Below are 14466 nucleotides of genomic sequence, written 5' to 3' on the forward strand. Positions count from 1 at the left end.
CCTCTCTTATGGAGGACTATTCTGCTGAGCAGGTTCACGATGATCCTCGCCGCTTAGCTGATCGAGATCCTGGCCGTCAGCCGCCCAAACGAGCCTTTGCTCGTCCTGTTGACGTTGACGTTACAAAGTCACGTCAGTCACGTGTCGTAGAGCCTCACTCGATGCAGTCCCGTGTTGACTTTCAGCCGCTTGTGGACGTTCAGCCGCTGCCGCATGCTTGTGTTGACGTTCAGGACGTTCGCCAACCAGCGAAGTTGACTTGTTTTGACGTTGAGCGTCAAGCACCGCAGTCAAGAGTTGTTTTGACTGCTCAGTCTAGGCAGTCTCGAGTTGACGTCGAGCGTCCTCCCGCTCCTGTTGTTGTCGCTAGTCAGTCTGTTAAGCAGTTACATGATGTAGCGTCCTGGACTGCTACTGATGCTCCTGTGCGTGTGGACTCTGCTTGTCAAGCATTGCCACCAAGGCAGGTCTCTCCCTTGCTTGAGACTCATCAGTTCTCGGACGAGGCTCCTTCAGATGAGGACGTTGCTGATCCTCATCCTGATTATAATCCTTCAGATGTAGATGAACCTAAGGCTGTTCCTCCTTCGATGGATTTTAAGAAGATCATGATGATTTTCAAGGATCTTTTTTCCAGATCACTTTGTTGCTGTTGCTCCTCGTTCGCCTCCGTCTGAGTTTGCTCTAGGCTTAGCTGCTACCAAGCCAGCCTTTACTAAGCTAGTGCTTTCTCGCTCTTCTAAGAGGGCTTTACGTCTTCTAGGCGACTGGTTGGATACCAGGAGGAGTTTGGGGAAGACGGCCTTTGCCTTCCCACCTTCTAAGCTTGCTTCTAGATCGAGCGTCTGGTATGACACGGGAGAAGTTCTCGGCTTGGGAGTCCCTGCCTCTGCCCAGGGTGACTTCTCAAGCCTCGTAGACTCTCCCCGTCGCCTGGCCATGAGACGCTCGAAGATTTGTTGGTCCTCCTCGGACCTTGCCCATCTACTTAAAGGCGTATACAGGGCCTTTGAAGTTTTTAACTTTCTTGATTGGTCATTAGGAGCATTAAGTAGGAAGATCTCGTCTGCCGACCAAGATGTATCCTTACTTATCATGTCCTGTATGGACAAAGCCATCCGCGATGGCTCCAATGAGCTCGCCTCCACCTTTACGTCGGGAGTCTTGAAGAAGAGAGAAACCCTTTGCTCTTTCCTTTCAGCAGGAGTTACTCCCTGTCAGAGATCGGAACTGCTCTTTGCTCCCTTATCAGCGGCCTTGTTTCCACAACGGCTGGTTAAGGATATAGCTGCTTCGCTTGTGCAGAAGGACACACATGACCTGATGGCGTCCTCTGCTCGAAAAGGGGCTCCTTCTTCATCCTTTGCTGTGAGACCCAGGATCGAGACTCCTGCGTCTAGATTTATCCCGCCCTTTCGTGGCAGAGCTCTCAGCAGGGGAGGCTCTCGTGCCGAGGGAAAGAGAGGTAAGAAGAGAGGAGCCAAGTCCTCCCGTGGCAGTGTCTGACTGCCCACAGCCTCAGACAGCGGTAGGGGCCAGATTGAACAGCTTCTGGCAGGCCTGGGAGAAGAGGGGTGCAGACCAAGAGTCTGTTCTGTTGCTCAAAGAGGGGTACAAAATACCGTTTGTACGCAAACCTCTTCTAGTAACAACTCCCATAGACCTCTCTCCCAGGTACCGAGAGGAGTCAAAGAGACAAGCCCTAAATCAAGAAGTGTGTCTGTTGCTAGAGAAGGGAGCGGTGGTGAAAGTCTCGGACCTTCAATCACCAGGGTTTTACAACCGTCTCTTCCTAGTCCCAAAGCATACAGGAGGTTGGAGGCTGGTGCTAGACGTCAGTGCGCTCAACGTTTTTGTTACGAAAACAAAATTCACGATGGAGACCACGAAGTCCGTCTTAGCAGCGGTCAGAGAGGGAGACTGGATGGTCTCTCTCGACCTACGAGATGCGTACTTCCACATTCCTATACACCCGGATTCCCAACCGTTTCTGAGGTTTGTTTACAGGAATGTGGTGTACCAGTTTCGAGCCCTGTGCTTTGGCCTCAGTCCTGCTCCTCTCGTGTTTACGAGGCTCATGAGGAATGTGGCAAAATTCCTCCATCTATCGGGAATCCGAGCCTCCCTGTACTTGGACGACTGGCTTCTCAGAGCATCGTCCAGTCATCGCTGTCTGCAGGATCTACATTGGACGTTGGGTCTGGCCAAGGAGTTGGGACTTTTGGTCAACCTAGAAAAGTCCCAACTGATCCCATCCCAGACTATTCTATATTTGGGGATGGAGATTCGCAGTCCAGTTTTTCGGGCTTTTCCGTCTGCCACCCGAATAGAACAAGCCCTGCTCAAAGTCCAACTAATGCTGAAAAGAGAACGTTGTTCAGTCAGGAGTTGGATGAGTCTCGTAGGGACTCTCTCATCCCTGGAGCAGTTTGTCTCGCTAGGGAGACTACACCTTCGGCCTCTCCAGTTCCATCTAGCCTCTCACTGGAACAAGGGCAAGACTTTAGAGACGGTATCAATCCCAGTCTCCGAACCAGTAAAGGCATGCCTGAACTGGTGGGACAGCAATATCAGTCTGAGAGAGGGACTGTCCCTAGCAATCAAGAACTCAAACCATGTGTTGTTCTCAGACGCGTCGGATTTGGGTTGGGGTGCGACACTGGACGGTCGGGAATGCTCGGGTCTGTGGACCTCAGTTCAGAAGAGCATGCACATCAATGGCAAGGAGCTATTAGCAGTCCACTTGGCCTTGATGAAATTCGAAAGCATTCTTTGAAACAAAGTGGTAGAGGTCAACTGAGACAACACCACAGCTTTGGCGTACATCTCCAAGCAAGGAGGCACTCACTCCCACACGCTGTACGTGATCGCAAGGGACCTTCTCATATGGTCAAGAAATCGAGGCATCTCCCTGTTGACGAGATTCATCCAGGGGGACTTGAACGTCTTGGCAGACTGTCTCAGTCGGAGGGGTCAGGTGATACCCACGGAATGGACCCTCCACAAGGACGTGTGCTAGAGTCTTTGGGCGACTTGGGGTCAACCCACCATAGACCTCTTTGCCACCTCGTTGACCAAAAGGTTACCGATCTATTGCTCACCAGTCCCAGATCCAGAGGCGATCCACATAGACGCGTTTCTACTGGACTGGTCTCACCTGGACTTATATGCATTCCCACCATTCAAGATAGTCAACAAGGTACTGCAGAAGTTCGCCTGTCACGAAGGGACAAGGTTGACGTTGGTTGCTCCCCTCTGGCCCGCGAGAGAGTGGTTCACCGAGGTACTTCAATGGCTGGTAGACATTCCAAGAAGTCTTCCTCTAAGGGTAGATCTCTTACGTCAGCCCCACGTAAAGAATGTTCATCAAAGCCTCCCCGCGCTTCGTCTGACTGCCTTCAGACTATCGAAAGACTCTCAAGAGCTCGAGGCTTTTCGAAGGAGGCAGCCAGTGCGATTGCAAGAGCTAGGAGAGCTTCTACCATCAGAGTATACCAGTCGAAGTGGGAAGTCTTTCGAGACTGGTGCAAGTCAGCATCTGTGTCCTCTTCCAGTACCTCTGTAGCCCAAATCGCAGATTTTCTTTTACATCTGAGAAATGTTCGCTCCCTCTCAGCACCCACTATTAAGGGCTACAGGAGCATGTTGGCTTCGGTCTTTCGACATAGAGGCTTAGATCTTTCCAACAATAAAGATCTCCAAGATCTCCTTAAGTCTTTCGAGACCTCTAAGGAACGTCGTATGGCAACTCCTGGATGGAACTTAGAAGTGGTCCTAAGGTTCCTCATGTCAGACAGGTTTGAGCCATTACATTCAGCCTCCCTGAAGGATCTCAACCTCAAGACGCTTTTCCTAGTGTGCTTGGCTTCGGCTAAAAGGGTCAGTGAAATTCATGCCTTCAGTAAGAACATCGGCTTTTCCACAGAGAAAGCCACATGTTCACTTCAACTTGGTTTCCTGGCCAAAAATTAACTGCCTTCTCGTCCTTGGTTTAAGTCTTTTGATATACCTTGCCTGTCAGAGATCGTAGGCAACGAACTTGAAAGAGTACTGTGTCCAGTTAGAGCTCTTAAGTTCTACTTAGCTCGTACTAAGTCCTTACGAGGTGGATCTGAGGCCTTATGGTGCTCAGTTAAGAAACCATCATTACCTATGTCAAAGAATGCTTTGTCATATTTTATCAGATTTTTAATCCGAGAGGCTCATTCTCACTTGAATGAAAAAGACCGATGCTTGCTTAAAGTTAAGACGCACGAAGTAAGAGCTATAGCAACTTCCGTGGCCTTTAAGCAAAATAGATCTCTGCAAAGTATTATGGACGCGACCTTTTGGAGAAGCAAGTCGGTATTCGCGTCATTTTACTTAAAAGATTTCCAGACTCTTTATGAGGACTGCTACACACTGGGTCCATTCGTTGCAGCGAGTGCAGTAGTGGGTGAGGGTTCTACCACTACATTCCCTTAATTCCAATATCCTTTTAATCTGTCTCTTGAAATGTTTTTAATCTTGTTTTTGGGTTGTACGGAAGGCTAAGAAGCCTTTCGCATCCTGGTTGATTTGGCGGGTGGTCAAATGTCATTTCTTGAGAGCGCCCAGATTAGGGGTTTGATGAGGTCCTGTTGTATGGGTTGCCGCCCTGATACTTCACCTCCTGGGAGTCTTTCAGCATCCTAAGAGGATGGCTGGGCTTAGTGAGGAAGACAGACTAACAAGGCAGAGTAATCGTCTAAGTCAACTTCCTTACCAGGTACCTATATATATTTGGGTTTTGTTATGATATAACTGTCAAAAACTCTAAGCATATACGCTGTAAACTGTATTAATTCTGGTCTCTACCCACCACCATTGGTGTGAATCAGCTATTATATATTCACCGGCTAAGTTAAATATTTAAAAATGATATTTTGATTATAAAATAGATTTTTGAATATACTTACCCGGTGAATATATAAATTAAAGGCCCCCCTTCCTCCCCGATAGAGATCCAGCGGGATGAGAAGAACTGGAGCTGTTTACATGTATATGCGGTATCTGGCCGATAGTTGGCGCTGGTGGGCACACCTGCAACCTTCATAGCGATCGCTCGCGAGTTTTCGTGTTTTTCTGTCGAGCCGCCGGAGACGTCAGCTATTATATATTCACCGGGTAAGTATATTCAAAAATTTATATTATAATCAAAATATCATTTTGTCTCGCATCTATCCTCCTATTACCCAGAGCTTTCTTCACTACATCCATCCACCCTAACCGTGGCCTTTCTCTTGTACTTCTCCCATCAACTCTTGCATTCATCACCTTCTTCTGCAGACAACCTTTTTCCATTGTCTACATGGTCAAACCACCTTGACACATTCATATCCGCTCAAGCTGCTATTTCATTTCTTACACCTGTTCTCACCCTCACTACTTTGTTCCTAACCCTATTTACTCGAGATACATCAGCCATAATCCTCACACTCTTCATCTCGAACACATTATATTTCTGCCTTTCTGTCACTTTCATTGCCCACAACTCCGATCCATACATTACAGTTGGTACAATCACTTTCTCATACAGAATTCTCTTTGCATTTATTCCTAGCCCTCTATTCTTAACCACTCCCTTCACTGTCCTTAACACTTTACATCCTTCATTCACTCCCAGACGTACATCTGCTTCCACTTCACCATTTGCAGCAACGACAGACCCCAAGTACTTGAACTGATTTACTTCCTTAACCTCAAGTAACATCATGACATTCAACATGGCATTCGACCTAGCACCACCCTCCCTTCTCGTGCATCTCATAACTTTACTTTTAACCACATTAACTCTCAACTTCCTTCTTTCACACACCCTCCTAAACTCTGTCACTAATTGACCCAGGTTCTACGAGTCTGCAATCAATACCGTATCATATGCAAACAACGACTGATTCACCTCCCACCCATGATTACTCTTTATCTATCAATTTCAATCCTCGACCAAGCACTCGATCATTCGCCTCTCTCACAACTCGTCATCAAACAAATTGAACAACCGTGATGACATCACACATCCCTGTCGCGGTCCCCCTCACTGGAAACCACTCACTCATTTTATTATATCCTAACACACTTTACTGTCTATGTATAAACTCTTCACTGCTTGCAACAACCTTCCACCAATTTCATATAACCTCAACATATTTTGCTACCTTTTATATATGAGATTAAGAGAAGAGGTTTGAGTTTAGAGAGTGCGTCTCTTCCCCTTATTTATTTTTCTAGTTAAACTTAGGCATTAGATGATGCTTGTTAGTTGCCTGCCCCATTAGTATTTTCCTTTAAAGAACAGGTATTTTATTTTGGACAATTATCATTATTAATGCTTTTTTGTATATTTCTTGTATTCATTAATGGAAATTTTAATTTCAATTCATCTTGGAATTTTGCAGGTGGGGTAGGATTGTGCGGCGATCAAGGATATCTCACACAGTATTAGTTGTTGTTGAAGGAGTCGATATTGGTGTTCTTAAAAAGTTTAGAAAGAGCAAAGAGAAAGACTCGGCATCATGTGAAGAGAAAGTTTCCTCTACCGACGAACCTGTGAATGGATTCAGTGATGTGAGTTTTAATGAGACATCGGAGAGAAAAGTCGGTTTACCTGACTGGCTCTTACAAGCTTTGCCTCGAACTTCCTCTGCTTTATCACCGATAACTCTTGAAATTTCATCTAATTATATATCGATGCCTCTGGAAGATTTATTGTGTGTAACTGGTAACCACATTTCTTGGAATCCTATAGAAACAGGTAAGTAAATATTTTTATTTCAATGAATGTTAGTATTAAAAAAGATTTAACAGCCCAATGAGTCAAGCTCGACTCTTATAATGAATATTACCGAAGCTCATATGCTGTTACTTAGAGAAATACATTAGGTCTGTCTTCTTCAATTGCACAAAAAATTGTCTTATTGAGAAAGTCTTTCAAGATTTTCGATGATCAATCTATTTTGGAAAAGTGTTTCAATTCTTTCATTCTACCGTGTTTCGAGTATTGTTCTCCTGTCTGGTCTTCAGCTGCTGATTCTCATCTCAATTTGTTGGACAAGAACTTACGGTCTACTAAATTTCTTATTCCTGATCTAAATATTAATCTTTGACACTGTCGTTTAATTAGTTCATTATGCATAGTGCATAAGATTTTTCATACTTCTGACCATCCTTTACATTCAGATCTTCCTGGACAGTTCTATCCTGTTTGTAATACTAGGCATGCAGTTAATTCTGATAGCTAGGCCTTTTCCATCATGAGGCTCAATACTACACAGTATTCTAGAAGTTTTGTTCCAGCCTTGACCAAGTTGTGGAATGATCTTCCTAATCGGGTAGTTGAATTAATAGAACTTCGAAAGTTCAAACTTACAGCAAATGTTTTTATGTTGAACAGGCTGACATGAGTCTTTTTATAGTCAATATATGAATTATGTTTTAATATTGTTAATGTGTTTTTAAAATATTTTATTTTAATTTTTCATTACTTATATCGTTTATTTATTTCCTTGTTTTCTTTCCTTACTGAACTATTTTTTCCTGTTGGAGCCCTTGGGCTTGTAGCATTTTGCTTTTCCAACTAGGGTTGTAGCTTAGGTAATAATAATAATAATATTAATTAGTAATTTGACAACAAATTCTAAAAATACAAGAATGTTCTCTCTCAAGGTACGAAAAACTTGTAACTAACGCCCATTTTACCCATATGCATCTGGGTACTGCCTACTTGAATGAATGTGTGGCTGTTCAGGAAGGCCTACTTTTTTCATATCTACTCTTTTTGTTAAAATAAGAGTCTGCACAGAATACATAGTGAAAATGCTCTATATGGTAGGAGTTCGATTAAGGCATGAAGTGCACCTAGTACAGAGATGAAGGAATTGCTTCATGGTGAATTGATGTGAGGAATATGGTGAGTACAAAGTGTGTTCCATTCTGGTTTGTTTTGAGGGATGACATCTTGGTCAGCACCAGGTATGAAAACTTTATTAGGTTATGTTATTGAGCAATAGTGTCTAAACAGAAATGTCCACTTTAACCAAACATAATGTTCTTATTTTTACTGTTGAAGATGGTATTATTACCAAGTCTGTCTTGGTAAAAAATTTCAGTTCTCTTTTTAAACTTTGTGTAGTATCTACCACAATTCAATGACAATTTTAAAGATCATTTTCTTTAATGAGATATATTTGTTCATATACGTATACAAACTGTTGTCATTTCATAGGAGTATGTTTTCAGCAAAGCTGGAAACAGCAGTTAAAACCTTTAACAAGGTGGTACTAATAGCTAGAGGGTAGTTGGTAAACCTTCCATGCTGGATAGACCACTGAGCTTCCCCTATATTTTGGCCGCCGAGCAATAAAGGCTTAATTTTCTCTGTCCTCATGATTGGATGTTTTAACCTTTTCCTTATTCTTTTAGATAAATGTGCTGGCAGATCTTCATGATTGATATATAAATTGGTCTTCATTAGCATCTTCATAGAATTTTTAAGTTATACATTGCAAAGACTTGATGACGGGTACCATAGTGAATATAAGAAGGTGATATCTGGTATTTCTCAGGATAGCATTCTAGGGCCATTACTTTGTAACTAAATTAGCATAGTATGTTGTATGGACTAGAAAACAAGCCTGGTACATATACAAATGATGCTAACTCTTTGTGTCTGTTCTTTCTACTGAATATGGTCTTGTCTTCTCCATCATAAGGCTCGATACTACACTGTTTTAGCAGTTTTATTCTAATTGTGACCAGATTGTGCAGTGATTTCCCTAATCAGGCAGTTGAATTGGTGGAACTTCAGAAGTTCAAACTTGCAACAAATGTTTTTATTTTGAACAAGCTGACATAAATCTCATTTGTTACTTCTCATATTGTTTCCTTATTTCCTTTCTTCTCTGGGCTATTCTTCCTGTTGGAATCCTTGGGTTTATATCATCCTGCTTTTCCAACTAGGGTTGTAACTTGCCTAGTAATTATCATTAGATCCTTTCAGACTAGGGCTTAGACCTCACCTTTTCAAGGAAATTGTCGAGACTCGTGAGGAGCTTGGAACGGTCTTGTCCTCCTAAGAATTTGGAGCCTTTTGGAATGTCTCGTGAGTCCTCCTCCTTCTCTTATCTACAAGAAGCGACTAGCAGGGATTGGATGACTTACTTCCCTGGCCTGAGAGGACACTGCGGCACTTCCTTTCAGCAACGGAAGGAATGAGAGAAAAGATCTAAAAACACTGCTTTTTTTTTCAGTCTGGAACAGTAAGAATTGCTTATCCTGCAAGCGAGGAGATGAATGGATCATCCTGGATTTGAACGCACAAAGTTAGATATTGGATCTATCCTAGGTCTCGGGAAGACCCTGTCAGTGTTGCAGGTCTTGAAGACAAGAGTCTGATAACAACAGACAACCTTCGCTGCCAACTACTTAAGGGAGTTCTCCACAGGCCCCTAAAACCTTTACCTTGGCCTGGTGTTAGGTTTTCAATATATTGTGTAGTGAACGGAGCTCTTCATGGGACAAGAAATCTGTTGTTTAATATGGCGTTTGCAACATAAGTCTTGAATGAGAGACAAGATCAACTGGCCCTTTTTACTTCTTTCTTTTCCTTCCTTTAGGGTGCAGTAGTCACTCCATTATTTGCTGGACCAGGCACTGGTTGTAGGCATGCTTCATAATTAAGCAACTTTTTTCAAAAAGACCAGTTTTGTTTAAAAGTAAGGGGGTGGGTAGGATGGGCAAATTGTATGCAAACCTCTGAGGAATAATTAGAGGAGCTGCCTTGCTGAGGGATGAGTGAAGCTACTTTGGTACATGGCAGCCATATTGGGACTAGAAACTGAATCCCTGGTTGGACTGCGGGTTCGCTACCTCTTGAACTAAGGTGTCACTTTTTTAATAAGTATAACAGGTACCATTATCCAGTTTTAGATATCTTATTTCATAATGCATGAATCAATAAATGGGTAGTTAAAGTTTAACATTTTTGCTGAACATAAGCATTCACACATTGTGATATTAATACCATTTGTAAATACAATGAGAAATTGCACTTTTAGATGTAACAATTGTTTCAGAAGATGCTGCCACTTTTCTTGTTACCTTTGACACGAGATGTACCGATCCGTGTCGTATGATAAAACTTGGGAGAAATTCTTTTGAGGATAAGAATGGAAATTATGTGAAATGGAGTACAATGCACAGAACATTGGTACAGACTCCATTTAGGAAATAAGCTCAAAGCTGCTCATGTGACAAGGATAAAAGACAAAAAAAAGATGAACGTTAAGTTAGTGGTACAGCTCCTAAGTGAATCGGTTGAAACTTCTTTAAAATTCGGCTTTGATGAAAAAATAAATGGATTTGAGGGAAGTAAAGCTGCTGATGATTTCATAATGGTCTTCAACACCTTACTTGACATATTGACTTCTCGAAATCTAAATGCTAAGGGATTTAAATGCCCAATTCATAAAAATAGCGCAAACAAGATTAAATATTTTCTAATGAAAACAGAAATATATTTCGGTTCTGAGACTTCCAGATAGTAAACACATCCTAAAATAAAGTGCAAAAATTGGATTCATGTGCTTTCTATATTGCATATGAAGTCTTCAGATTTTGTACAAAAATTGTATTACATCTGATGGTGAACCTTTGCAATTTTTGATGACCTGAAAATTCACGCAAGATCACATTGAACTATTCTTTGGTCAAGTAAGAAGCATGGGAGGCAATAATGAAAAACCAACAGTGAGACAGTTCGCTACAACTTACAGGAGGTTGTTTGTTTATAAGGACTTGATGGATACCATTAGTGGCAACTGCTTGCGATTGGAGTTGGTGCTCATATTAACTGCTCAAAGCAGCATAAACAATACTGTTGCAAATTATTATATATATGCTTTTGTCTCAAAACATAGAATTTTAGAGGATATTACACAAAGTACAATAAAAGCACAAGGAAGATAATTATGATTACACTTCTAACTGTTACCAATTGTCAAAATGTTCAAATTAAATAGCTTATATTACAGGCTTTGTTGTTTTTAAGTTAGTCTTAACAATGGGAGGTCATCATTGATGCAATAATGTTGACAAACTGAAACTATCATCACACCCTTATCAAATTAAAAAACAAAAGAAAAATTGCTTTATCTATCAAATTATTTAATTGATATTACCAATAGTATTTTGGAAAATACATGAAGATGATGTCCTACATCAATGCACTGGAGAGAGCAGTCTTCCATAAAATAGTCAAGTTCCATATTTGCATTTTATAGAGGCAAAACAATGTTTTACAAGTTCAGTTATCCCATGTCTGATGCACAGCCATTGGGCAGTCACTTGCATTTATTGATTGAAGTAAAATTTGAAAAATATTTGCAAGTGAGATATGTATAATTATGCTGGCAAGTAGATTACTACATCAACAAATGAAACAAAAACAAAAAAGGGGACCTCGACCCTCTACATTCCTCCCAGCCTAACAATGGACTCAACCGTGTTTAGGTGGTACTGCTAGGGTGCCACAGCCCAACCTCCCACATTATCCACCACAGATGAAGCTTCATAATGCTGAATCCCCTACTGCTGCTACCTCCGCGGTCATCTCTAAGGCATCGGAGGAAGCAGCAGGTAGATTACTGTATCTATAAAATCAGCTCACAGGTTGCAGTAAAGAGTCACCAGTTATATACTAAACTAGTTTATTTTAGCGGTCAGTAATTCCTATTGATAAATAGTAGTATGCCTCAACATATAATATGTACCAAAGAATAAGCAGATACTGTATAAAGGGAGTAGCTTTAAATTTGAGACGGTAATAGGTTATATGTATTTAAGATAATGAAAAAGGTTGTACTGTATTGTATTATTATTATTACTGTATTATTATTACTAGCCAAGCTACAACCCTAGTTGGAAAAGCAAGATGCTACAAGCCCAAGGGCTCTAACAGAGAAAAATAGCCCAGTGAGGAAAGGAATTAAATAAATAATGAGAATAAATTAACAATAAATTCTATAAACAGTAACGTCAAAACAGATATGTCCTATATAAACTATTAACAACGTCAAAAACTGATATGTCATATATAACTATATAAAGACTCATGTTAGCCTGGTCAACATAAAAACATTTGCTCGAACTTTTAACTTTTGAAGTTCTACTGCTTCAACTACCCGATTAGGAAGATCATTCCACAACTTGGTAACAGCTGGAATAAAACTTCTAGAATACTGTGTGGTATTGAGCCTCATGATGGAGAAGGCCTGGCTATTACAATCAACTGCCTGCCTAGTATTACGAACAGGATAGAATTGTCCAGGGATATCTGAATGTAAAGGATGAAAAATCTTATGCAACATGCATAATGAACTAATGGAACGACGGTGCCAAAGATTAATATCTAGATCAGGAATAAGAAATTTAATAGACTGTAGGTTTCTGTCCAACAAATTAAGATGAGAATTAGCAGCTGAACACCAGAAGTAATAAAGTAAGGTATTATGTATAATGAAATTATAACAATAATAAAATGTTGATAAACTATCCTCCATTAATGCCGTTAAAAGACTCATTGTGAAAATATCATATTGGAAAAATAGTAGAAGCGTTCCTATTAATTATTATGGTTGGGTGTCTCTTTTGCCATTCCCGAAGTGGCTGCCATGCGGTCAATTGGCTTCACTTTACTGAGCGGTCTGATCCATGCAGGTGCCTCCTTCCATTATTCCTCCAAGATGCAAACTAATTTTTCGTAAGTAACCAAACATTTAAACAGCATGTCGTCTACACAGAAACAGCTTCTGCCATGACCATGTGCCAACCCCTGGTAATGACCTAGCCCAATACCTGCCTCATCACGGCTAGATCGTTAGGAAATTGACGAGTAATCTCTTTCATTTCTGTACAGAACCAAAGTGCTTTGACATTTCCTGGGAATGTAAACCAGACAATTTAGTTATAGGGACTTCCTCTAAAGATAAGTCTCCTATTTAACGACTATGACGTATTTGTGGAGAAAGAAATCCCAAATATTTAAAATAATTTAAATTTTTCCGAACCTCTGTATACCCACCTGAGTACTTTAAGTCCTACTTCTTACATCATCCACCTTGCAAGTCCTATGTTTAAGGTCAAAGTGGGAGCTCAGTGGACTGTCAGGGGGGTGGGCTTACCCGACACCTTCCAGCCACTACCACCACCACCTTGTATAAATGACCATCTCCACCTTCAGTTGAAACCATACTGTATTCATGTTAAATGACTCTGGTTTGTATATTTAGGAAAAATTCAAATCTCTTTGGAAATCTGTAATGCAACAAGTAATATAAACCTTTGGTATTTAATACGAATATGACTTCAGCGAAGCTGGAAATGGGCATTAAGCTTTTCAACAAGGTAAACATAATTGCTTGCCAGTTGGCTAGGCACTCACCTGGCACCTTCACTTTGATTTTGTCCACTAGAGAGTACAGACTTGCTTCTCAGCTTCCTCATCTGGTTGTTTTAATCTTTTTCTTTTCCTGATTGAATCAATGGTCTTGCAGACAGTCATGTTCTAGGGATATTAATGGAATGATATTTAGTGTTTCTCGATAACTAATTTTTGACAGTTTTCTGTGCTACCTGCCATTATCCAACATACGAGGTGGTATGTCTGTTGCTGTTCTATATGTCGTGTGTGTGTGGCCGTACAACGATGACGACAATGTGAACGTATGGAAGTTTGTTTTCCTTGGACATCTCTAGTGCTCTGTTGGAAGAATAACTACACAACAGCTAAATGTGAAGGGAAGGTTGCTGCCCTTCTTTCCTTCAATGTGTGCCAATTACGGAACATGCTGAGGATGTATCACCTGGATGTGCTGTAGTGGTCTTCCCCCTGAGAGCATTGTCATCGGCCTGCACAACCATAAAAGACAAACTTAAGTTATCCCTTTACCCTACCTCATCTTTGCTGCAACTTCTGAAGAAGAATGAGTAAAGACTTCATCAAAGTAGTCCAAAAAGACTGACTGATTCTAGTCACGTACACATAACTCTGCGGTTTTCTCCCTGTGGGAGAGACAAAGCGATACCAGGAACTTTAATTCTTGAGTTGAACGCCAAGAGTTGTCCCATAGTGGCTAGAAATATTGGCACACTCAACTGTGGAGAGGTGTCGGGGTACTTTACTTGAAATGGGTGTTCTCACACCTTTTTCCTGTGCTCAGTTTTGTGCCAGGAGGAGTAAGAGCTGAGTGTTGTTCCATTCTGGAAGAAAAACATTGGTTCTCACAATTCATGCACAAGTTGAGCATACTTACTGCCAGTTGGGATGGAAGGGCAGTACTGTATAAATTTCTACTTTTTTATAGTCAAACCTTTTATCTTTTAGCCCATGCATCAGCGTGAAGGGTTAAGTGAATTGCAAGAGCATTCATGAAAGGTGGAGTTTTTATCTAT

General features: G+C 41.3%; 1 protein-coding gene across 2 annotated transcripts in view; it reads left to right on the forward strand.

Annotated features, from left to right (window-relative positions):
* Rexo5 (RNA exonuclease 5) overlaps positions 1–14466 on the forward strand; it is a 100578-nt gene that overhangs the window by 52489 nt on the left and 33623 nt on the right. For both annotated transcript variants that reach the window (XM_068388690.1, XM_068388689.1), the window contains exon 9: positions 6417–6772. In XM_068388690.1, the coding sequence (XP_068244791.1) occupies positions 6417–6772 (356 nt within the window). The remainder of the gene's footprint in view (positions 1–6416; positions 6773–14466) is intronic.

This window comes from Palaemon carinicauda, chromosome 15 (assembly GCF_036898095.1).
Source record: "Palaemon carinicauda isolate YSFRI2023 chromosome 15, ASM3689809v2, whole genome shotgun sequence".
Classification (NCBI taxonomy): Eukaryota; Metazoa; Arthropoda; class Malacostraca; order Decapoda; family Palaemonidae; genus Palaemon; species Palaemon carinicauda.